Raw genomic sequence first — 25,723 nt, forward strand, 5'->3', positions numbered from 1 at the left:
GCAGTTTGCTCCGGATCTAACTACCAACCTGTTTATCTAGCCCTGTGCTGTCCCCCCTCCTAGTCCTCTAGCCCCATCTCGTCTCTCTCTATCCCCCCACTGTCCCCTACAGCTGTCTGTCCATCCCCTGCCCAGACTGCACCCCTGTATCTTCCTATCCACCCCCAAACTGTGCACACACACTTCTCTTTCCATCCCTGTACCCCCGCCCATCTAATGGACCCATCTCTGAACTTCCTGGCCCATTCCACACCCTGCTGTCACCAAAGCCCCGTAGCAGCCCCGAGCGCGCTCTGCCATCCTCTGCTCCGGCCAGGCCAGGCCCCGAAGGGGACGAGGCACGTGGAGGGGAAGGTTGAAAAAGGGGAAGAAACCATCACCCCAAAGGGGAAGCATGAGCCTGATGCCTCCCGAGCGACTGGGTGTTGCGGGGAACTCCATGCTGCGGGGGTGAGACAACCCACCCCCTAGGAACCCTCCCTCTGATGGGTGGGCGAGGTGCCCCTCCCTGGGCTCGGACAGTACCCTCGGCCCTGAGTCCCCACCCCCAGCGCTTTGGCAATGTGACGACACGTCCCCCCTCGATGTGGGGCATGGGAGAAGGGTGGCATCCCTTTAGATAGCTGTAAACCCTCCACGGGTGCTCCCTGTGTTTGGCATGTCAGAAGCCAGCCCCAGGGTGCGGGGAGCTGGGCCTGGTGGGGCCGGGTGGAACTCGCAAGCAGGGTGATGTGGGACCTCACGCTCTGGTTGTGCAAAGAGCAGGAGCCGCATCAGTCGGCGTTAGGGGAGCTCCCAAAGGGGTAGCCCCGGAAATCTCAGCCACCTGGGAGAACAGATCTCAGCCCCCAACCTGGGACCGGCATCGACGGGCCCAGGACAGCACAGACTCCATCCTGGCCAGGGAGCATTTGTTGCCCCTTTGTGGGGGTGTGAATGTTGGCGGGGGTGCAGGGAGCTGGGCAGTCAGACAAAGCCCATGTGTCCCCTGAACTGCCAGCCCCTGGAGCGGTGTGTCTGGCACACAAAGCAGGTCTCCGGTGCACGGAGGACAGAGCAGGGTCTCTGGTGCACGGAGCGGTGTGTACGGCACACGGGGCATGCAGGAACTCACCATAAACCTTGAGCTCCACCGCAGAGGAGCTGTTTTCCAAGTGCGGCTCGTGCGGCGTCAGGTCCAGGGCTGTGTGGCAGGTGACCTCCTGCCCGTGGTCCCGTCGCCGAGGGGTGATCTCCTTGGTCACCGTGACGTCGTCGGGTCCGGCCCTGGTGCGGTTCTGGAAGGTCTCCGTGTGCAGGGTCCGGCCCCCCTGGCGGAGGGTCACGGTGAGGTGCCTGACGGGCGCCACGTTCAGAACCCGGCACGTCAGGTTATAGGCCCGGCCCAGCTCCAGCTCCGGGAGCCGCTCCAGCCCCACCCGCTCCGGCGCCCCTGGAACCAGAGGGGGAGGGACCCGAAGGTTGGTTAATTGGATCCCCTAGACCCGGGTGCTGCTGAAAGCCACCTCCTGGGGGAAGAGCCTGGAAGGTGCATTCCTGCACCCCAGGCCGGCTGAGCCGCAGGGCAGCTCCCCCACAAGCAGGGCCCTGCCCCAGAGGGGGCCCTGCTGGCAGCGAGAGCCAAGCCATCTCACTGACCGGCTGGCAGGAGCTCTAAGTGGGGCAGGGGGCTGGGATGTGGATTCCTGCCCTGCCAGGAACCGGACTAAGACCCACCAACTCGTTCCACCCAACGGCCGCCAGAGGGTAACTACTCGCCGGTGCTGCCTGGCTTAATGGAGCGGAGCCAGTGGCCCCAGAGGGGAAAGGCCCGTGTCCCATTCTCTGCCCCCCGAGCCAGCCAGTCCCCTGCCCTAGGGCCAGATCACAGCTTTGTACCCTATTTTCTGCCAGCGAGTTTCCCCTTTCTCTAGCACAACCCTGCACCCAGAAAGTCTCCGTGGCACAAAAGCCGCCCCAGACCCCTGCAGCTGGGAGCCAGCGGCACTTACGGTAAGCGGAGATGTTTGCAAACACCACCTTCACACGGCCACGGCAGCTGAAGTAGCACTGGGGGGCCGACGCCCACTCCGTGATATTTTTGAGGAGGAAGGCCACCCACCCGGGGCCAATTTTTTCGTCGGTTTTGGTGAGCGAGGTCTCCAGGCTGCCCCTGACGTCAGGATCCTGGCACGTGGTGCTGCAGTTTATCCAGACGGCCCCCCCGTACGCCACCATGGGAGCTTCTGGCAAAACGCTCACGTCGAACGAGCCCCGCACGGCCCCTGGAACGGCAAACGGATCCGTCACGCTGTGCCTCCGGGGCACGCACACGGCAAAGCAGCGGGCGAGACACACAGCACAAGAGGGTGAGCCCAGCCCCTTTTCCCTGGCGGGGCCCGATCCTCGCCGAGGTGCAGGGTGGTTTGGCTGGACATGGCTGGGGGTCTGCGCTGCGGCCCGAAGGGGGCCGTACCTAGCCGCTGCTCTTGGCCAGGAGCTGGCTGAGCGAAGGCCCCAGCGTCCCCTTCGCTTTGGAAAGGGGCCCGGGTTCGGTTAGCTCCCGGCCTGAGGCGCAGTCGAGGACCGGAGTGACGGGGAAGCACTTGGGCTCTGCAGCCCCTTTCCAGAGAACCACGTGGTGCTAACGAGGCCCCGCTCCTGCCCGTGCCTTTCCCCGGGCAGGAGGAGCTCGGCCGGCGAGCGTTGTGCAGGGGAACCAGGAGAATATCCCCACCCTCCTTCCCAGCGCTCAGAGCCTGCCAGCAGCCCTTCGCCGCTCTCTCGAGATTACCGGGAACCTGGCTGAATGCGGACGCCCGCCAGGCGCCCCCTCACCTCTGCACTCTGCCCCTCAGCTGCAGTGGGGTTCGAGCGAGGCCTGCGGCTTTGCACCAATCTGCCGAGCCCTGGGCCTGAGTTGTTTGCTTTCCCGGGTCATGGGAGTGGGGAATTCCTGGCTTCGTCCCGCCCAGTCGCGCCCGCTGGGCACAGGAATTCCAAAGAGCGTCCACGGCGGACTCTGCCCTCGCTTGCAGTAGCAGCCACTTACCCCAGGGCAGGAGCCCGGTCTCCCCTTTCACCGGCTCCCCCAGCCCCCCCGAAAGAATTCCAGGTCAGATCCTCAGCCAGTGGGAATCAACCCAGCTCCCTCGGCTTCAGTGGCACGACGCTGACTTACATCCGCCGGGCACCAAGCCCATCATATGAAATTGGCAAGGACACAGAATAAACAGAATGGGCCAAGCGTGTCCCTGTTGTAACCCCCCTGCAGAACTTGGCCCTGCACAGCGGCTGGGTTTAATACTCAACAGGCTGAACTCTGTGTCCTTCATCTAGCGAAAACATGCTGTTGATTCCAGTGGGAGTTTTGCTCCAAGAGGGACCGGAGTTTTGGCCTCATAATTAACCACCCTAAACTATTCGTGTCGCGTTCCAACCCTCTGAGTCCTGCTCCGGCCCAGGCCCCCCGCCAGCTGAACAATGGCGAGCGGCGGGTGTGCCAGGAGGAGGAAAAGCACTTTCTCTCCCTGCAGCGTGCGACCGCTCCAGCCTGCCAGGTCCATGTCGAATCCGGCCCCTAGATTCCCGCTAAAGATTTAGGGGCTGATTTCCCCACCCCCACCTCCCAGCCTGGCTCGCCATGCATTTGACCCCCGTGCAAAGCGAGCTTGAAACACTCCTAGATCCAATGGGGGCAGCGCTCCCCTCGCACTTGGGAGTCAGGCCTCCTTCATCAGCCCCACGCACAGGGGCAGATTCCAATCTCAGCTTGCCAGCATCGATCCAGAGTCACTCCGGAGTAAGGGGAGGGGGCATAGTCACAGCAGGATGCACAAGAGTGGAATCTGACTTGTGGGTCTGGAAACTTTTACACACACATACATAGTATATGCACTAGGGACATAGACCCCCCCCCCCCACACACACACACACACAGTGTAAGCACTGGGGACTCACACACACACTGTGTGGATAGAACACTGGGGACACACTTTGCTTCTCGGCACAAGCATCACTTTGGGAGATGCGTGCACACACCCAGAGTATAATACTGGGGAGTCTCTCTCTCTGTCTCACACACACCCCCCCTCTTCTGCTCCATGATCCACCCAGCCAAACCCTGTGGTGCCAGGGTGCAGCGGGCAGCGCCCGCCAGGCCAGGGGGCTGCAGGAGAGGTGATCGGTCAGGCCGCTTACCTGCCAGAGCTGTCAGTGCGCACCAGGCCCAGAGCAGGACAGGGACAGGTTGAGCCATGGTACTGCCGGCAAACCCTTCCTGGGGGCTCCGGGGATGGACCCTCCCTGGGGAGCAGCTGGGCTGGTCCTGTGGGGACGGCAGGCGCTGAATGAGCTAACTGAGAGCCGCTTTATATGTTTAGACCAGAGTTCAGTGCAGTTCCCGGAAGCCCCAGCCTTTCTCGGCTGTGCTGGAGGAGGGGATTTCCAGCCTTGCTTTGTCTGAGGGAGTTTTGATTTTCTAAGGCTTTCCAAGGCGTGGTTTCCCAGGGAAAGGCACACAGCCCCCGTCCCCCAGCCCCCCAGCCCTGGTGCCCTCCAGGGGGGCTGGCTTGGTTGGGACAGAGCCCTGACAATTGATTATGTAGCAACAGGGACAATATAGTGGCTTACCCATCCCATACTGCCAGGATTCCCAGTCCAGTCATGCCCCCCAAGCCCCACACACACGCTGCAGCAGGGGCCTTATTTGCTATGGAACCAGGGGGTACCCCCCCACCAGACCTTGGGTCTCTCCCCCTCCCTGACCTTTCATAGGTCTATACGCTCCACTTCCCCCTCCCCCCATCACAGATACTGGTCTAGATGCTGACACAACTCTCCTCACCCCCGAACGGTCGGATGAACCCCTGCACTCGCTCCAGAGGGGATCAAACCCCACAGCAGGTGCCAGGAGCCTCCTCACGATCTAGGGAGCCCAGCTTGAGACGGCGTAAAGGGGTCTGACTGACAGCGGCCCAGTGCTCGGCCCTGGCTCGGCACCCAAAATCAACAGCTGCTTTTGCAAATTTTCTGCCTGCACATGGCTGAGAGAGAGAGAGAGAGAGAGAGAGAGAGAGAGAGGGTGTAGATAGATAGATATATAGATAGAGGGGGTGTCTGGGGACAGATAGATAGTGTGACGAAGTGGGACTGTTCTTAATGTTTCCTCTGAATAGTGTGTGGGTGCCTCAGTTTCCCACATGCAGTTCTTAAGTATCTAGAGGGTGGGGTAAGGGTGTATGATCGTTGCAGAGCCTTAGAGGGCAGGTGTGTGCAGGGGTCTGGACACAGAGAATGGCCGACACCCTGTTTCCTGGCCACTGATGGCCTGGGCCCTTCCCCCCTGCGAGGTGAGAGCTAAAGAGTTGGAGAACAAAGGAACCCGGTGACCTCCTGGCCCGGGAAAGGGACAAAGCCCAGAGTGGGGGGGCTGGAGGAGTTTGGGGCTGGCTGGGGATGAGGAGTGAAGGGCAGATGGGGTTGTTTGGCTCACTGGCCCCCCCAAAATGGACCCGGCTGAGGGGTCCTGTTCTCTGCACCTACAAGCTCTGTGTTAGACCATGATCCTGTCATCTAATAAACCTTCTGTTTTCCTGGCTGGCTGAGAGTCCCGTCTGACTGCGGAGTTGGGGGGCAGGACCCTCTGGCCCCCCCAGGACCCCGCCTGGGCGGACTCGCTGTGGGAAGCGCACAGAGGGACAGAGGAGGCTGAATGCTCCGAGGTCAGACCCAGGAAGGTGGAGCCGGGTGAGCTGTGTGTCCTGCAGACAGGCTGCTCCCAGGAAGTTGACTGCCCCAGAGTCCTGCCTGGCTTCGTAGGGAGCAGTTCCCGAGCATCGCCCGGGGACTCCGTGACAGATAGATAGAGGGGGTGTCTGGGGAGAGATGGATAGATAGAGGGGGTGGATGGATTGATAGTAATGCAAATAAATAAATTAGATACAAACACACAAATAAATAATTATAATAATCTAGACGGACAGACAGATGGATGCTACGGAGGGCAAGGGGCTGTGGGTGCTGTTGTTTTTTCCTTATGACAGCACTCAGAGGCCCGGTCAGAACTAGGGCCCATTCCGGATGCTGCATGAACAACAATAAAATGTAACCCTGCCACGCACGCGCGTGTAAAACGCCAGCCGCGCATCTAACCCCCCGCCCCCGAGGGTCACCTTTACCCCGCCCGTGTGCGTTCCCGCGGCTGCCGCACCCCCCGCCGGCTGCCTGAGCTTGGCTGCAGGGTGAGTGCGCGCTGTGACACTCACGTCGACGGCGCTCTGCGGCGTCTCGTTTCATCCTTGTGGTTTAGGGGTTGAGCAAGGGACAAGCGAGTATTTATAGCATATAAATATAGCAAAACTCTCTGCAGCCAAGTGGGGGGGAACCATTTGGCCTTGTGGTCAGGGTGCTGGGCTGGGACTTGGGGCGAGCTGGTTTCAGTTTGCAGCTCCACCACCGACTCCCCATGTGACCTTGGGCACGTCCCTGAGTCGCTCTGTGCCTCAGTTTCCCCATCTGGAAAACAGGGTAATACAACAAGCAAGTCCGTGTTGCCTAGTGGACAGAGCACTTTGCCGGGGCTCAGGACACCTGGCTCCCATTCCTGACTCTGGTTCTGCTGTCCTGTCAGAATGGTGCACACGTGTTGGGGGTCCTTACCAGGGCTTGACAGCTCCATCGCTGGCTTAAAACACCTCTGCAGTGAGAAATGGGGCTGTCTGCGTGTGCTGTTTTCCTTTGCGATGCTGGGAGGCCAGAGGGCCGGGCTGCGTGACTCTCCGAGTGCACATGACACCCTCCCGCTGGACACCCGGGAGCAAGGAAGTGGTGCTGTGGGATAGACAGGCAGCCTGTTCTGCCTCTGGGACGCTGAGCATCGCTGGAGATAGCAGAGCCTTCAAAGAAAGGAAACATTGTGGAATCCATTCGCTCATTGTTTGTATTAAGGTACCTGACCCAGATCAGGGCGCCAGCAGGCCGGGCACTGCCCAGAGCCCAACCCAGATCGGGGCCCCAGCAGGCCGGTCACTGCCCAGCCAGGGACAGCCCCTGCCCCAAGAGCTCACGCTCGGAGACAAGGGAAGGATCATTATCCCCAGTCACAGGTGGGGAGCTCAGCCTGGCGGGATGCAGTGGTTTGCCCAAGGTCACACAGGGCGTCTGTGGCAGAGTTGGGAATCAAACCCAGGCCTCCGGAGACCCAGCGCAGAGCCTGACCCGCCCTGCTCCCCAGCACCGTGTGCTGTCAGCCCGACCTGCCTACACCAGGGGCTGGGAGCAAGGCAGGCGCGGGGCCTATGTGCCAGGGCCCCCCAGCCCAGGCCAGTCTCAGGGGCCCCTCCCCCTCATTTGAAAGTCCCGCTTCTCCCCCAGAGTGCCCGTCCCACTCCTGGGTCCTAGTTGAGCTGATCCGCACTGCACAGGAGAGGGGGGCCCGGGCAGGGCGGGGCATGCCTCAGATCTTTGGACCTGTGCATTTGCCAGGCATTTCTTCCATTTATGGAGAAGTGTCAGAGCCTTGCCTGGGGATGCCTGGCCTGGGCATTAGCACCAGGGGGTTTCGCTTCCTTTTTCCAGGCTGAGCTCATCAGAGTCATTCCTGCACAGACGAAACAAGCCCACGTTCCCCAGGGGGTTCTCCAAAACGCTGCACCTAAAAACCAGGGCTCAGGATCACACTTTAAACCAAGCTCCCGCCCACGGTGATCACAACCCCCGCCCCCCATAACGAGCTCTTAACCTGGCTCTGTTAAATAGCTAAACTCCCCTCCTGCCATTTCAGGGCAGCAGGGCTGGAGCTGGCTGCATTCCACCCTAGAGCTGGCTGCATTTCCGTTTGGCGCGGACTTTTCAGACTGCCCAGTGCCCAGTTAGGCACATGCCAAGAAGGCTGCTCAGAAAAGCTCCCTGGCTTGGTCACTAGGGTCAGACCGAGGCGGCCGAGTCTGAAAATCTGGCTGCTTATTTAGGCAGCTAAATGGCAACAGAGTTTTGGGAAGTTTGCCCCGTCTGGGGGTGCGGCTAAGCCTTTGGGAATCTGCTGTGGGAATCCTGGGCAGCTCAGACCCTACTTCCAGGGGGGCAGAGGCAGTGCGGGGTCCCCACACATCTGCCCTGAAATTCCATCCATCACCCGCCCCTTCCTGGCGGCTTCCCCTCCCCCAGCCTTTCCCCAGCGCCCGCGGCTGTGCCTTGGCGGGAGCTCCCGGACCCTGGCGCTGCGGCCAGTGCCTGGGACGTGCCAGATTCTGAGTCCTCTAGAGCCAATGCAGGGGGGCGGGGGGGGTGGGGGGGGCATGGCCACAACTGTGACCTGTTCTGTAACGTCCTGGCGCTTCAAGGCTGCGGCTGGGCCTTGGTGGGGCGGGAGGGGGGCTGCATGGACCCAGCGCTCCCCACAGAATCCCCCAGATTAGCTTCCCCCCTCCCCCGCTGTGAGTGTTTCCGTGGATTCACGGTCAGAATCCAAGAGCCAGATTCTTGGCTTTCCTGTTCTTGTGTTTGGGGCAGGGGCTGGAGTGCGAGAAGTGGATTTAAACCTCATTTGCATGCCCTGTATTCTGAGCCCCGCTGGGTTCCTGGTGTCCACAGAGCAGCCTCAGGGCTGCTCTAACTCACAGTCTGCTCCCCACAAGCCCTGGAAAGCGGGGAACAGCCGTGGTGCAGGGTGTCCCGCTACAGCCCCGAGCTGTGCCCTAAACCAGGGGCTGGGAGCTCCAGGCTGAGCAGGGGGCCCCCGGCACAGGGGATTCCCCGGGGGCCGGTTCCCCCTCACATTAACGCCCCTTTGCTCTGCCAAAGTAAACAGCGCTCTTCCAGACCTGGTGCAGCGTTCCGCCCCTCTGGGTGCCCCTCCGTTAGCTCCTAGTGTATGGGATCAGCTATTCACCCCTCCCGCCCCCCACCCCTACCCTCCCACCCCCATCCACACCCCTCCCTCCCTCCCCCCACCCATCCCCATCCACACCCCTCTCCCTCCCCCCACATACACACCCCTCTCCCTCTCCCCCCTCCCTCCACATGCACACCCCTCACCCCCCCACACCTCCCCCCTTTACGTCATCCTGCAGCCTGCCCCCGCAGCGAGCCCTCCCATCTCGGGCGGAGGAGCCTGCGGGGTTACGGGGCCCGAATGGCCGCTACGCATTGCTGCCTAGCGGCCTGGGCCTGAGAGATGCTTGCCCCAGCCGCCCAATGCTCCCAAACTGACACCAGCTTGCCACGAAGATGACAACTAACTAGGCAAAGCAGGTCATTAGGGTCATTATTACTGGTATTATAGTAGTGAAATCAGGGCCCCGTCGCGCCGGGCGCCACCCAGACCCCCCCCGAGACCAGGGCCCCGTCGCGCCGGGCGCTGCCCAGACCCCAACCAAGACCAGGGCCCCGTCGCGCCGGGCGCCGCCCAGACCCCAACCAAGACCAGGGCCCCGTCGCGCCGGGCGCCGCCCAGACCCCAACCAAGACCAGGGCCCCGTCGCGCCGGGCGCCGCCCAGACCCCAACCAAGACCAGGGCCCCGTCGCGCCGGGCGCCGCCCAGACCCCAACCAAGACCAGGGCCCCGTCGCGCCGGGCACTGCCCAGACCCCAACCAAGATCAGGGCCCAGTCCTGCTGGGCGCCGCCCAGACCCCAACCAAGACCAGGGCCCCGTCGCGCCGGGCGCTGCCCAGACCCCGACCAAGATCAGGGCCCAGTCCTGCTGGGCGCTGCCCAGACCCCAACTGAGACCAGGGCCCCGTTGCGCCGGGCGCTGCCCAGACCCCGACCGAGATCAGGGCCCCGTCCTGCTGGGCGCCGCCCAGACCCCAACTGAGACCAGGGCCCCGTCGCGCCGGGCGCCGCCCAGACCCCCCCCGAGACCAGGGCCCCGTCCTGCCGGGCGCCGCCCAGACCCCACCCGAGATCAGGGCCCCGTCGCGCCGGGCGCTGCCCAGACCCCGACTGAGACCAGGGCCCCGTCGCGCCGGGCGCTGCCCAGACCCCACCCGAGACCAGGGCCCATCGCGCCGGGCGCTGCCCAGACACACAATAAGAGATAATCCCTGCACGCAAAAGTTTAGAGTCTAAACAAGGGCACAGCGAGGGGAAAGAACTTGCCCCAGGGCAGGGGCAGAGCTGGGAATAGCACCCAGGTCTCCTGAGTCTCACTCCTGCGCCCGCCCCACCCTCAGTCCCGCTGGAGCCCGCAGCTTTGTGCTCCTGCCTTTGACGGAGGCCAGGCTGCGGCTGGGTGACTCCACGGCACCCCGGGCCCTTCCGGCGCACTGGCAGCCCGGGCTCCGAGGCAGGCCAGCGCGAGAGGAAGGCCTGGTGTTCTGGGGAAATTCTCGTGTGCTCAGGGTTATTTTGGGGCTGGTTTGTGGTTTAACTGTCTCTGATGTCAGCCTCACATGGAGCTGCGCTCTGCTCCGCCTGCCCCCGCCATGGCACAGGGGAGGGGTGTGCGAGGGTTTATCAATGGCCAGGGCAGGGGAGCCGTATGAGCCGAGAGGCAGGAAAGTCCGGGTGGGAGGGGAAAGCCAGGGGCTTCTGCTTTGGCCGTGAGTGTGCAGTGCCGGAAACACTGAGAGACACATGAAAGCCTGTGAACTAACACTTCCCCTTTCCCTTTGCTGCAGACTCCCGTGGGGACTCGTACTTTCCCCGAATCTCCAGACTCTTAGCCCCCTTTCAGGGGAGCTCGGGTGGGAATTCGCCAGGAAAAGAGCTCTGGGTGCAGAAGGGCGTCACGCAGTGAGGAGACCCCCTTTGGCTCCGGAGAGAGAAACCTGGGCAGGCTGAGAGTAACTGTGCAGATAATCTTACACCTCCCCTCATCCCCGCCAGCCCTCCCCCTCCATCCCTCCCTGCCCCTCCATCTCTCCCTCCCCCTCCTCAGCCCAGCCAGCCCTCCCCCTCCATCCCTCCCTGCCCCTCCATCTCTCCCTATCCCTCCTCATCCCCGCCAGCCCTCCCCCTCCATCCCTCCCTGCCCCTCCATCTCTCGCTATCCCTCCTCAGCCCAGCCAGCCCTCCCCCTCCATCCCTCCCTGCCCCTCCATCTCTCCCTATCCCTCCTCAGCCCAGCCAGCCCTCCCCCTCCATCCCTCCCTGCCCCTCCTCATCCCCGCCAGCCCTCCCCCTCCATCCCTCCCTGCCCCTCCATTTCTCCCTATCCCTCCTCATCCCCGCCAGCCCTCCCCCTCCATCCCTCCCTGCCCCTCCATCTCTCCCTATCCCTCCTCAGCCCCGCCAGCCCTCCCCCTCCATCCCTCCCTGCCCCTCCATCTCTCCCTCCCCCTCCTCATCCCCGCCAGTCCTCCCCCTCCATCCCTCCCTGCCCCTCCATCTCTCCCTCCCCCTCCTCATCCCCGCCAGTCCTCCCCCTCCATCCCTCCCTGCCCCTCCATCTCTCCCTCCCCCTCCTCAGCCCAGCCAGCCCTCCCCCTCCATCCCTCCCTGCCCCTCCTCAGCCCAGCCAGCCCTCCCCCTCCATCTCTCCCTGCCCCTCCATCTCTCCCTCCCCCTCCTCATCCCCGCCAGCCCTCCCCCTCCATCTCTCCCTATCCCTCCTCAGCCCAGCCAGCCCTCCCCCTCCATCCATCCGTCCCTCCATCCGTCCATCCCCCTCCATCCATCCGTCCCTATCTCTCCTCATCCCAGCCAGCCAGCCCTCCATCCATCCCCCTCCGTCCCTCCATCCATCCGTCCATCCCCATCCCTCCTCATCCCAGCCAGCCAGCCCTCCATCCATCTGTCCATCCCCCTCCATCCCTATCCCTCCTCATCCCAGCCAGCCCGCCCTCCATCCATCCCCCTCCATCCCTCCCTATGCCTCCTCATTCCAGACAGCCAGACCTCCCCCTGCAACCCTCCCTCCCCTCCATATCTCTCCATCCATCCCCCTCCAGCCATCCGTCCATCCATCCACATCCCCCCTCCATCCATCCATCTGCAGTGGTGCTGGAACAGTTTTTAGAGTGGGGGTGCTGAGCTGCACCCCCCCTTACCCCTGTCCACACCCTTCACCGTCCTCTAGAGCTGGGGCCAGGAGCAGGACTGAGGCTCCAGGAGGGGGGGACACAGATAGGGTAAGGGGGCCGAGGCTGGGGCCACAGCTGGGGGCAGGTGTGGAGCCGTTGGGCATGGGGCCAGCAGCTGGGACTCCCCACAAAACCTGGGGGTGCTGCAGCACCCCCCACACCCCTAGTTTCCAAGCCTATGACCATCCATCCACCCCCATCCCCCTCTACCCATCCCCCCACTCCCCCACATTCTGTCACTCTACCCTGCCATCCCACTCTCTCGGTCCCTACGCACACCCCTCTAGCTATGTCCAGCCCCAGGATTCGCTTGGCTCCCTCTCAGCTAGGAGACCGGCTTGCAATGCAGCCTCATCTAGGGCCGGCAAAGGCTTCGCAGCCGCACCTCTGCAACGGTGGGGGGAGAACCCTGGGCCTCATGGACACCTGATAAATGCCAAGTCATGCACATTGGAAAACATCATCCCAACTCTACGTATAAAATGATGGGGTCTAAAATTAGCTGTTACCACTCGAGAAAGAGATCTTGGGGAGAGTCCTCTGAAAACAGCCACTCAGTGGGCAGCGGCAGCCAAAAAGCAAACAGAGCCCTGGGGATCATTAGGACAGGCATCGATAATAGACGGAAAATATCCTGTTGCCTCTCTATAAATCCATCGTGCGCCCACACCTTGAGTACTGCGCCCAGATGTGGTCGTCCCATCTCAAAAAAGATACCGTATATGGGATCTGGAAAAGGTACCAAGAAAGGCAACAAAAGTGATTAGGGATTGTGGAACGGCTGCCCTGTGAGGAGAGATTAATAAAACGGGGGCTTTTCAGCTTGGAAAAGAGACGACTAAGGGGGGGTATGACAGAGGTCTATAATCTCATGCCTGGTGTGGAGAAAGTGAATAAGGAAGTGTTATTTACTCCTCATAACGCAATCACTAGGGGTCACCCAATGAAATTAACAGGCAGCAGGTTTAAAACAAACAAAAGGAAGTATTTCTTCACACAACGCAGAGTCAACCTGTGGAACTCCTTGCCAGAGGATGTTGTGAAGGCCAAGACCATAACTAGGTTCAAAAAAGCACTAGATAAGTTCATGGAGGATAGGTCCATCAATAGTTATTAACCAAGATGGGCAGGGATGGTGTCCCTAGCCTCTGTCTGCCAGGAGCTGGGAATGGGCGACGGGGGATGGATCACTGGATGTTTCCCTGTTCTGTTCATTCCCTCGGGGGCCCCTGGCACTGGCCGCTGTCGGAAGATAGGACACTGGGCTAGATGGACCATTGCTCTGACCCAGTGTGGCCGTTTTGATATAGAACCCAGATGTATCTGCCCCCCACTGTAACCCACTTGACCCCACTCCCCTCCCAGAGCTGAGATAGAACCCAGGAGTCCTGACAGAGTCTCTCTGTCTGCAGAGTTAGTAACAAAGTAAGAATAAACTTTAAATATTTAAACCTAACCAGTGTCCCTTAGGTGACTTGCCACGAGGTGTCAGAACATGTTAGTGTTAAGGCTGAATGGGTCTAATATTTATTGACTCTTTGTTCTTTTCTATAGGAATTAGATCCAGGGCTCCTGTCAGCTAAGTTCTCTGCCAGAACACTAGTTTTTTCAAGTGCCTATGGGCAAAGCTGCCCCTCCCCACCAGAATCTGAAACGGCGCCCCTGGTAAGCATGAAAGCAGCTGTGCTGGTGAGTTTGTTTGTGCGAAGGTGGGTATTGGGCCATACGTGCGTTTGGGTGGAGGTGTGCACATTGGTAAGCGTGTAGGAGCAGATGTGCGGTGCAGATGTGCGGTGCAGAGGGCTGTTTGCTTTTGCAACTCCAGCTGGCTCGGCCGTGCAGAAACAGACACCAACATTCCCGGCGCCTGAAGCCAGCAGCTCCGGATGGCTGCAACACACGGCATCCTTGTTGCTCTGCACAAGAGCCTGTGCACGGGGGCCTGGGAGTTTGTTCCTTCCAGGCCCTCAGCACAAGCCCTTCGCCCTTTCGCTGGCTCGAGGCTCGGCTCCCCGCTGCAGATTTTCCCAGCTGTTGCTTCCTCAGGAAGCTCCGGAATGGGGACAGGGATCCTGCCGGGCATGGGGGATTATTCCACGGCTCCCTCTGTGCCGGGGCGGGGGAGAAACAAGGCAGGGACCGGGGAGCTTTGCTCACAGCTGCCTTTGGTCGAGGTGCTGCCCGGAGCTGGCATTTCTCTGGGCTCGCTTCGCTCCGCCTCTCCCTGCGGCTTCCACATGCCCTAGTCCTCGCGCTCGCCCGCACAAAGCCGGCTTCCCGTGGGCCCGCCAGGAATGCAGCGGATAGAGCCGCTGCTTGGACTCCTGCAAGGTCCATTTCCTCCGAGCCCCAGCCTGGGCCGCTGACCAGCACGGAGCACCCAGCTCCTCCCAGCGCTCGGGGGGCGGGAGGCCTCGCCAATGGCCGCAGCACTTTCTCCGGGGTGGGCTGGTGCTGGGAAAGTCCGGAGGCTGCTGCGCACAGCTCCCCACACAGCTCCCTACGCCGCCAGAGAGGAAGTCAGCAGCTCTGGGGGTTTCTGGTGGCGGGCGCCGCATGGGGGAGGGAAAGCAGGGTAGGGAGAAAGCCCAAGCTGCAGGGGGAAGGTGCCGGCCCCCAGCCGAGGCTGCCGGAGAGCAGCTCTGGCTACGCATACATGGATCCCTGGCTCAGAGCTACGCGCTGTCTTCCAGCCGTCCCAGGCAGGAGCCCCTCGCCGTGCCAGAGCCCCCAGGGGACCCCCTCTTCCTGCAGGTCTGACCACACGGCCCCACGGCCTCGTCTCTGGGCCCCAGCCCTCCTGCTGCCCCCCGTGAGCTCTGCCCGGCGGGTCTGGCTGAGCCAGACGCCTGGGCACAGACCTGGCCCCTCTGCCGGGACCAGTGCGGCTCAGCCAGGACTGGCAGCGAACCCCGGCCGCGGCCCCCAATCAGCAATGGGCTCGTTAGCCCCCGGCCCGGGAAGGCCCCAGGTTGGCGCAGAGCAGCGAAGGATCAGACACATGGTCCGTGCGGACGAGCCAGGGCTCCGCCCGGCCAAGCCGCCGTGGGGTCCGTCTGGGCTGGATCTCCGACTCTGTCAGCCCCTGTGAGAGCTGCTGAGCCCCTCTGCGGGCCCGTCCTCATCCCCGGCCTCCTGACACCTCCTAGGCCATCGTCCTGGCCCTGCGGAGCCCGGCCCAGGTCCCACGTGCTGCCGGCCCGTTACATGACCCCCCGGTCTCTTGCTCAGCACCCGGAGCAGCTGCTTAAGCCTCCTTTTCTCGCGGGTCGCGGTGCCGGGGCCTGGCCGCTCAGGCACGAAAATATTACAGAAAATGTCCACGTTGTTACAGGGGCTTTGGGGTCAGAGCAATGGAGCCAGGACTCCTGGGTTCTTTCCCTGGCTCTGAGAGTGCAGTGGGGTCTGGTGGGTCTCAGCGGGGGGGGGGCTGGGAGCCAGGACTCCTGGGTTCTCCCCCCAGCTTGGGGAGGGGAACAGAGTCTAGTGGTTAGGGAAGGGGGGCTGGGAGCCAGGACTCCTGGGTTCTGTCCCCAGCTCTGAGAGGAGAGTGGGGTCTGGTGGTTAGAGCGGGGGGGGGGGGGGGGGTTGGGGGCTGGGAGGCTGGGAGCCAGGACTCCTGGGTTCTCTCCCTGGCTCTGCCTCTGCCATATGAGTCACTGCAGCTGTCTCCTGTGGGAAGGAGCAACGATCCTGACAGGCAAGTCGTGAGCCTGCGTTCTCGTGAAGACCTTGGGCCTCCTTTCCTAATCCCAAGCTAATTTCAGCAGTGCATGCCAGGGCCTGTAGCGCAGCGGGGCGGGGGCTTGACATGCTGCCAGCTCTCACCCCCGCTGGGATGGAAGGGCTCAGGGAGTCAGGGAAACGAGTCGCTCCCATGATCGAAGAAGCTGGGGCTGGAACTGCTTGGTGCCCGAAGGAGCAACACCCCCCCCACCCGACTGCACATTGCCTTTGGGCACCCGCCACCCCGCTGGACTCGGAGCAGCCCGGACAATTCCTGTTACCAGCACAAAAAGACAACCCTGGGCTTCCACCACCCAGCTGAAGCTGTAAGAACCTCCCCCCACCCCAGGTTTTAAAATGCAAAATAACCTCCTGAAAGACACTGCTCTAACCACTAGACCCCTCCTCCCCAAAGCTGAGAATAAAACCCAGAAGTCCTGACTCCCAGCCGCACTCCTCTAACCACTAGATACCACTCCCCTCCCAGGGCAGGGAGAGAACCCAGGAGTCCTGGCTCCCAGCCCCCTGCTCTAACCACTAGCCTCCCCCGCCCCAAAGCTGGGAAGAGAACCGAGGAGTCCTGCTCCCTCTCCTTTTCTTTTGCTGCTTGTGAGCCATGATAACACCCTCTTGGCACCAGTGCAAAGCCAAGGTTCCTGCCACTCTTTCCGGGGCGGGGACAGGATCGGGTTGGCAGAAGAGGAAGCTCTTGAGGACTTTTCTTCCTCTACCGCAAACATCGGCTGGAGCGCCAAAGCAAACCGCCACATCTCCACGGAGATTATCAGCCTGGAGCCGGGTACCTGGAATTGACCGGGCCCGTCCTGGCACACACAGACTGAGATAGGCTCGAGCCAAGCAAGGAGCTGAGCGGCTGCTGCCCTCAGAACTAGCCTCAGCCACAGCTGCTAAGGCCAGGAGAGACCCAGGACTAGGGCCGGTCTACACCAAGAAGTCAGGTCAGCTTCACTGCATCACTCATGCGTTACGCCGACCTAAGTCCCAGCATGGACAGGGCCAGGCTGAGGGGAGAAATCATCCATCGTCCTAGCTGCTGCCTCGGAGAGGTGGATTCACCCCAGCCCCAGGAGAACTGCTGCATCTGTGCCAATGTAGCGTGTCTGGTGTAGACACAGCCTAGGCCTCCTGGAGAACACAGGCCGAAGAACAGGAGAGGGGCTGATGGCATCATCCCAGACCTCTACAAAGCCTTTGGGTACCCGCCCCCCACCTTCAGACCCAACAGAATGAGCAATCAAGCCTGGCTATGTAGTAAAATCAGCTGGGGAGCTACTGCCCAAGGCCCTAGGCTGCGTGCAGCTCTGAGCGGAGCTGCGTGGGCTGGCGGGCTGCCCTGGGGCTAGGCGATCGATTGCTGTGTGTTGGAGGCAGGAGCTGTGAGAGAAAGCTGGGGCACAGAGCTCTCTGGAGGGGCAGGGGTGGGGATGTAGGGGCCAGGCACGGCCCGCTGCGGCTCGTTCCCACAGGGCGTGCGTTCTCCATCACCAGCAGGAGCGCAAGTAGGGCAGATCGGCGGCTCACCGGTGCGGCACCTCCTGCTGGTCGTCCTGGGAATTAGCTCGATTCCAGCCTTGGAGCGCCCTCTGCTGGCCAGTGGCTCACCTGCCTGAAGCCCCCGTGTCCCTCCCGGACCCCGGAGCCCCTTTACCTCAGGGTTCTGCCCCAGCAGCACCCCCACATGCTGGGTTTCCCCTCCCAGGGGAACTCCCAACCCTCTAACCCACCTTGCCTCAGTGGCTACAGCCAGTCGTCATCTTGCTCCCAGTCACTGCGGCAGACGCAGTCTGTAATGGCCACTCATCACTGGCAAGGGGTCAGCTGCCTCTGCCTATCCCCGGGCTGCCTCTGGCCAGCTGCCTCTGCCTATCCCCGGGCTGCCCCTCCCAGCCCCAGTCCCTGCTTAGGCCTTTAGCAAGGCCTCAGCCTGGGGGTTTACCAAGCTGGAGCTCCCCAGCTCCTCTGGCCTTTCCCCAGCCCTGCTCTGCTCCCGGCCCCCTGAGCTCCCAGGCAGCCAGGTGCTTCTCTCTCCACGGCTGGAGTGAGACTCTCACCGCTTTTCCTAGCCGCAGCCCTCTCCAGGGCTGCTTTTAACCCCTGCCCACTGGAGTGGGGCAGCCTCCCCACTACGCCTCCCATACGTAGTACCGGGAAGAGATTTTTAGTGGATACGGGGTACTGGAAAGACTTGGAGGTGGCGGTGGGGCTGCACTCTGCTCCTTGAAGGAGCAGAACAGGCTAGGGAGAGCATTCATTCTTTAAATGGCTTTAACTGCACAATACACATACTAACAAACTTAAACAAAGGCTTGGTTTAAGTTTGTTAGCATATGTATTGTGCTGTTTGGTCAGGAGTCCTCAAGAGGGGAGGGGTGGAGAGGGGAGGGTGTTGGGTTGGGAACTGTCACCTGATGTGCTGGGACTACCTCTGAGCTCGTTTTCCCTGGCAGCTTGGGACTTCAGTGCCTTGCCTGGTTGTGCCAGAGACATTCGCCTGCTACAAACACAGACCCAGGTCTGAACCACGTCCCACACAAGCTGCAGGCTTAACTGAAAACAGCTTAAGAAGTGCTCCTGTCTCCAACACCCAGATACCCAGCTCCCAGTGGGATCCAAACCCCAAACAAATCCATTTTACTCTGTATGAAGCTTATACAGGGTAAACTCAAATTGTTCGCCCTCTATAACACTGATAGAGCACAGCTGTTTGCTCCCCCAGGAATTAATTGCTTGCTCAGGGTTAATTAATAAGGAAAAAGTGATTTTACTAAATATAAAAAGTAGGTTTTAAGTTGTTCCAAGAAATGACAGACAGAATGAAGTAAATTACCAAGCGAAATAAAATAAAACACGCAAGTCTAAGCCTAATACAGTTAGAAACTAAATGCAGGTAAAACTCACCCTCAGAGATGTTCCAATAAGTGTCTTTTACAGACTAGACTTCCTCCTAGTCTGGGTCCAGCAATCTCTCACACCCCTGTAGTTACTGTCCTTTGTTCCAGTTTCTTTCAGGCATCTCTTTGGGGTGGAGAGGCTATCTTTGGAGCCAGCTGAAGACCAAATGGAGGGGTTTCCCAGGGCCCTATATAGTCTCTTTTGTGGGTTGAAACCCCTTGTGTTTTCCTATGCAGAATCACAGCTACAAGATGGAGTTTTGGACTCACATGGGCAAGTCACATGTCCGTGCATGACTCAGTTTGCAGGCTGATGCCATTTTTTACAAGTTAGTTTGAATGTCCCCAGGAAAGCCCAGATGTGGATTGGTGTCTCTCAAGGTCCATTGTCAGTGAAGTGTTTCTTGACTGGGCATTTACTGAGAATAGTCTTTTCTCAAGCAGCTGACCAACTGCATCACTGAGGCGACTTAAAATCAAACAAGTACACAGCCAATATTCATAACTTCGAACACAAAAATGACACATGCATACAAATAGGATGAACATATCCAGTAGTTCATAGCCTTTGCAGAGATAGGTTACATGGCATTTCCAGCACAAAACACATTCCAGTTATGTCATATTTACACTCATAAGCATATTTCTATAAAGCATTATGGGGTGCAACATCACAGGGGGGACAGAAGGTGTTTAAACAGTGTTTTTTATTCTGTTTCTCCCCATTGGTCTGAATTATCCATGACATCCATACTGCATCACATCAAGTCCAAATCATTAGAGCAATGCCTCGGCTTGCACTGACCAGACGATGTTTGGATTCTGATGTCAGCCCAGTTCCGCAGCCTGATGGGAATCAGGTGTTGTCCCCAGTGTACCGAGAACTCTTCTTTGCAGCCAAACTAGTCTAACATGCATTTTGTTAATTGGAACTGGAGCAGCAACACAAAGAAAACAAATGCCTCATTTTCCAGCTTTGTGGGTGAGAGAACTATGAGTGAAGATGATAATGCTGGACACTGACGGCCTTAAACCAGCCGCCTCAGGAATCTGCCAAGAACTTTGCTGAAAGTATGTTCCTCATCTTAGCAACAGAGCTAAGACGTATCACACATCTGCCCACCTCTATTCGAATGAAGCTCCTTCTGATCTGACAGCTCAGTCCTTGTCAGCTTCATCCAGAACAATTTACAACCTTGGAACCTAGTCCTGTAAACCCTTAATCATTTGATCAATCCCATTGAAGAGAATGGGGCTATTGGCATGAGTATGGCCCACTTCTGTGGGCTGATAAGAGTTTCAGGAGTCTGTTCTGTTCGTACAAAGGAAGTTGAATCCCCCATTGAAATGCAACGTTTGGGTACAATACCATAAAGCAGTTTAAGATGCAGTTCCACTTCAAATTTTGCTTTTAACAAGTCCTACATATGCTGAAATGGCTCCTCAGCCAACTCCCATCTTCCATTTAAACAGACTGAATACTACATATGGGCGGGGGAAGTGAGTTATTCAGCATGTTGATGTTGTATATACAAAGGGGGGGAGTCGGAGGGGATGGGGAGAGTGTGGGGGCCCCAGGCTGGGGTTGGGGAGGAATCACATGGAGGGTCACGGGGGGACGTCACGTGCTCCCCTTTGTGTCCCTCTCATGAGGGCAGTACCAGCAAGAAATGATTTCTACTTGCACCAGGAATAGACCCGGCTTGCAGTGTCAGTTTCTCCTCCGAGGGGTAACAACCCTGGGAAGGCCCCGTGGCTGCTGAGACGCTGGGGCCGAACGGGGCCAGCCTGCTGGAAAGGACGTGCTGTCTGGACACAGATTATAACACGCACCCGCCCAAGCCAGGCCTTCCTCCCCCACCTCAGCCCTTGTACGCTCGGAGAGCTGGCTCTGCGCCCCAGAGGGACGTTCGGGGATGAGATGAGCTTGGCTGCTGCCCTCACAGCTTCCCTTTCCTCCCAGCTCACAGGGTTAGGAGCGTGCTGTCCGTGACCCTTCCCGAGCTGCACCCCCCGCAGGGCACTGACGCTGGGGACTTGCCAAGCTGCTAACAGCTTTTGCCCGAATCAGCACAATTCCTACCTCCCTCCCCATATGTGTTTACAAAATGCTGGTTTAGCAACACAGCTGAAAACGTGGGGATTTTTGCTCAGCTCCAGGCCCAGCCTGGTCCTAAAGCGAGACTAGCAAGAGCTGTTTGCACCTGCCCTCTCTCAGACCCTCACCAAACACACCCACACCCATGCCCCATCCGTTACAGTCTTCTCCACACCTCCCACCAGACCCCACGCGTCCCAGCAATGGGGGGACGTGCCTTGTGAGGCAGTGGGGGGTGCCCAAGGGGTGTGTGGGGAGGAGACGGCCGGGGGCTGGGAAAGGATGGCCTAGACTTGGGCGGGTGACCGACTTCCTGTGTGACCTTTGGTAAATCATTTAACCTTTCTGGTCCTTAGGTCCCCATCTGTTAAAATCCATCGAGGAGGAAGGCTCGAGGACGCAGGCTGTCAAGGTTCCTTCCCCACTCTGAACTCTGGGGTACAGATGTGGGGACCCGCATGAAAGACCCCCTAAGCTTATTCTTACCAGCTTAGGTTAAAACTTCCCCAAGGCACAGATTTCTTTCTTGCCTTGGGATTGCTACTACCACCAAGTGATTTAACAAACAACCAGGGAAAAGACCACTTGGAATCCTATTCCCCCCAAATATTCCCCCAAGCCCTTACACCCCCTTTCCTGGGGAGGCTTAAGAATAATATCCTAACCAACTGGTTACAAAATGATCAAAGACCCAAACCCCTGGATCTTGGAACAATGGAAAAATCAGTCAGAGTCTTAAAAAGAAGGATTTTATTTAAAGAGAAAAAGGTAAAAGAATCACCTCTGTAAACTTGGGCTGGTAGTTAACCTTACAGAGTAGCAGAAAATTCAAAGAGCCCAGAGGAACTAGCCTTAGTTTCAAAGTTACAACAAAACAGGGATAAACCTCCCTCTAGCAAAGGGAAAATTCACAAGTTGAGAAAACAAAGGTAAATGAATTCACCTTGCCTGGTTGTTACTTACAAGTCTGAAGTATGAGAGATGTGTTCAGAAAGATTTGGAGAACATGGATTGATGTCCAGTCCCTCCAGCGAAGGAACACAGAAACAAAGAGCCCAAAACAAAGCCTCTCCCAGCCATTTGAAAGTATCTTTTGTCCCCATTGGTTCCTTTGGTCAGGTGCCAACCAGGTTACTTGAGCTTCTTAACCCCTTACAGGTCAGGAGGAATTTAGGCTCCCCCCATGGTTCTGACACAGGCACCCTGGGGTGAAGAGCGGGGCAATGGGGAAGCTGGCAGGGGAAGGGAAGCGTCACCCCACTTTGGAGGCGTCTCCAGTCCTGGCCCAAGGGGCTGTTTGTAGCTGCAGCACCAGGCGTCCCAGCGGAGGGGCTGAGCCAGCAGCGGGGAGCGGCCCTGCCCAGCCCTCTGCCTCCCACGCACCTGTGTGTGGTTGCTGCAGAGCTCATGACCTCCAGCTGTGTGATCCCTTCGCAAGCTGGCAACCCTCTTCTATTGCTGGCTGCTTGTGCCGACTCAGCTCCCAGCCCCATGCCCAGGTATCACCGGCGTCTGCACTCCCTGCATCTCCTTTGGCTGCTGCCCTGCCTGCGGGGTGACTTGTGGTCCCCAAGGGGGGCCAAGTGAATTAGGCGCCTTATTCCCTTAGGTTCATGTGAAACTCCCAGCCTGGCAGATTTGGTAAGCGAATGTAGGAGTTGGCTAGAATGGATCTAGTCTGACCTCCTGCATGGCCCCGGGGCCAGAGAATTTCCCCGGCCTCCCCTGCACAGAGCCCAATCACTGGTGTTTGGCTAGAGCAGATCTTCCAGAAAGGCTCTGGCAGGATGCAAAGCCATCAGTAGACAGAGAATTCTATAAAATCATGCCTGGGATAGAGAAAGTGAACCAGGAAGTGGTATTTACTCCTTCTCATAACACACAAACGAGAGGTCAGCAAATGAAATTAACAGGCAGCAGGTTTAAAACAAACAAAAGGAAGTATTTCTTCACACAACACACAGCCAGCCTGTGGAACTCCTTGCCAGGGGATGTTGTGAAGGCAAAAACTATAACGGGGTTCAATAAAGAACTAGATAGGTTCCTGGAGGATAGGTCCATCAGGGGCTATTAGCCAAGGTGGCCAGGGATGCAACACCATGCTCTGAATGTCTCCAGCCTCTGTTTGCCAGAGGCTGGGAATGGGCGACAGGGGATGGATCACTGGATGATTCCCTGTTCTCTTCATTCCCTCTGGGGCACCTGACACCGGCCACTGTCAGAAGACAGGATACTGGGCTAAAGGGTCCCTTGGACTCACCTAGGATGGCCGTTCTTATGCCCCTTGGGAGTTTGGTCCAGTAGGGAATCACACTGGGGAAAATGGGGGCCTTATTTCTAACTGGCCTTTGTCTGGTGTTAACGTTAGCCATTGGCTCTTGCTCTGCTTTGGTCCACAACTTGGAGAGCCCTTAGGGCCTCCCGTGACCGGCTCACCTCTCGAGCGGCTTTCTGAGCCGCGACACCGACCGAGTGCTTTAAGTGTCCACTAAAACAATGAGAAGTCCGGTGGCACCTTAAAGGCTAACCGATTTATTTGGGCATTAGCTTTCATGCGTAAAAAACCACTGGGATTTTTACTCACAAAAGCCTATGCCCAAATAAATCGGTTAGTCTTTAAGGTGCCACTGGACTCCTCATTGGTTTTGTGGATACAGACGAACACGGCTCCCCCGATACTAAAGTCTCCATTGTACGGCATTTCCTCCAGCCCTCAGTTTAGCCATCTCTTTGCTGCTCCTTCCCGTGACGAAGCGGGACTGTTCTTAATGTTTCCTCTGAATATTGTGGGGGTGCCTCAGTTTCCCCTATGCAGTTCTTAAGTATTCTAGGTGGTGGGGTAAGGGTGTAGGATCATTGCAGAGCCCTAGAGGGCAGGTGTGTGCAGGGGTCTGGACACAGAGAATAGCCGACACCCTGTTTCCTGGCCACTGATGGCCTGGGCCCTTCCCCCCTGCAAGGTGAGAGCTAAAGGGTTGGAGAACAAAGGAATCCGGTGACCTCCTGGCCTGGGAAAGGAACAAAGCCCAGAGGAGGGGGGCTGGAGGGAATTTCCGTTTTGGGGCTGGCTGGGGACATGGAGTGAAGGGCAGACGTGGTTGTCTGGCTCACTGTCCCCCCCCAAAATGACCCAGCTGAGGGGTCCTGTTCTCTGCACCTACAAGCTCTGTTTTAGACCATGTTCCTGTCGTCTAATAAACCTCTGTTTTACTGGCTGGCTGAGAGTCACGTCTGACTGCGGAGTTGGGGGGCAGGACCCTCTGGCTTCCCCAGGAGCCCTGCCTGAGCGGACTCGCTGGGGGAAGCGCACGGAGAGGCAGAGGAGGCTGAATGCTCCGAGGTCAGACCCAGGAAGGTGGAAGCTGTTTGAGCTGTGTGTCCTGAAGACAGGCTGCTCACAGAAAGGCGACTGCCCCAGAGTCCTGACCGGCTTCATGGGGAGCAGTTCCAGAGCATCACTCAGGGACTCCGTGACACCTCCCCACTTCAGAAATGGGAGGCCCGTGACTAGGTGAGAATTGCAGCTTCTGCTGGAGGTCAGACCAGATGATCACAAAGCTCCCGTCTGCCCAATTCCTGGGCGCCCTGCTCCCTACGCGGTCATTCCCAGCAGCACAAAGTTTTCCTTGTGCTTGGCATAGACTTTGCACCAGTGCGAATGCCTGCACGAGGGGCTGGGCCAGGGGGCTCCAGCCCAGGGAATCTATGAATGAACTCAGCATGGGCCATTGCCCGGCACGCTGATGGAAGGACCCAGCCTGCCTGGAGGTGTTCAGCTTGCTGCAGAGCCAGCCGGCAAAGCATCCCCTCCCCTGGGCCGTGGAGTGCAGCCCTCCCCAGGGATCGCCCGAGAAGCAGCGGATGGGGGGCTATCTCCATGGGTGCTGCCGGCTGCTGATGGTGTCAGGCCCATGGCTGCCTTCCCTGTGGCTGGCAAAGGGCCCCAGCTGGAGGCGAGTGGGGGGTCTTTCTAAAGCTGCAATCGGCTCCTGTAGTTTGGCACAGGAAGGGATTTATTTGGGGGCTGGAATCTGGATAAAAAGCTTGAAGGACTCTTGAAAGCCGGGTTCCTGCCCCACGCCGTGCAGCTCTCCCTCCGGCAGGCAGCAGGAAGGTCGGGTTCCCGCGGTTGAGGGCAATGCTTGGCTGGGCTCAGAAGGTTCCAGGCACCGTGCGAAATCCCTGGCCTGCCCCAGGAGCCGAGCACTGAACTCCGTCTGGCCTGGCTCGTGCTGCTGGGACCATGCTAGGCTGACAGGCACACCAGGAACGCAGGGCCAGCACGCAGCTAGGTCCCAGTGCCGCCGGCGCTTAAATCCCGTCTGCCCGTGGAACCAGGGGCGGGATGCAAGGGCTAGTGGTTAGTGCAGGGGGCTGGCGGTCAGGACTCCTGGGCTCTATTTCACTGACCCTCTGTGCCTTAGTTTCTCTACCTACAAAGCAGGGATGATAACACCGATCTACGCTGTCACAGGCTTGCTCTCTCCTGGCACCCCCGGGGGTGAGACAGGCCCGGGACTGCCCAGGTCCAGGCCTGGGCCAGGCAGTCATCTACACCCATCCGGGTGCAGGAGGCTCAGCCCTCGGCCGAGTCTATGGGAGTGCACCCGGTCCAGGGCTGCCGTACATCCCCCAAGGACAGGAACCGGAGCTGGCCACGGGCTGCCCACTGCCTGTAACAGTCCAGTGCCCGCAGCCCAGCTCTCGCTGGAGTCCAAGCGCAGATGGCCAGGGCCCGGCCCACCTGCCACTCGCAGGCTGGTTGTCTGAGCAGCCTCGGTCCTCAGCTACATTTCTCTGCAGGGGAGGACAGGGGTGGGGACCAAGGGGCCATTGCCTGCCTGGGAGGGAGGGCACCCTGGCCAGCCAGCACCCACACCTCTGTGCCCTGCCCCATGCAGCGCACTGTCCGGGTCCAGCAGCCCAACCCACGGCGATGGCTTCTCTTGGCACCAAGCACTGACCGGGTCAGGATGTGGGAC

General features: G+C 59.3%; 1 protein-coding gene across 1 annotated transcript in view; it reads right to left on the reverse strand.

Annotated features, from left to right (window-relative positions):
• The window catches only part of LOC144277915 (uncharacterized), a 61,857-nt gene that overhangs the window by 21,889 nt on the left and 14,245 nt on the right, over window positions 1-25,723 (reverse strand). Inside the window, exons 3-4 of the mRNA XM_077838936.1 lie at window positions 1,992-2,264; window positions 1,115-1,432 (exon numbers count right to left, since the gene is read on the reverse strand). Coding sequence (XP_077695062.1) covers window positions 1,115-1,432; window positions 1,992-2,264 — 591 coding nt within the window. The remainder of the gene's footprint in view (window positions 1-1,114; window positions 1,433-1,991; window positions 2,265-25,723) is intronic.

Source organism: Eretmochelys imbricata, chromosome 20 (assembly GCF_965152235.1).
Source record: "Eretmochelys imbricata isolate rEreImb1 chromosome 20, rEreImb1.hap1, whole genome shotgun sequence".
Classification (NCBI taxonomy): Eukaryota; Metazoa; Chordata; order Testudines; family Cheloniidae; genus Eretmochelys; species Eretmochelys imbricata.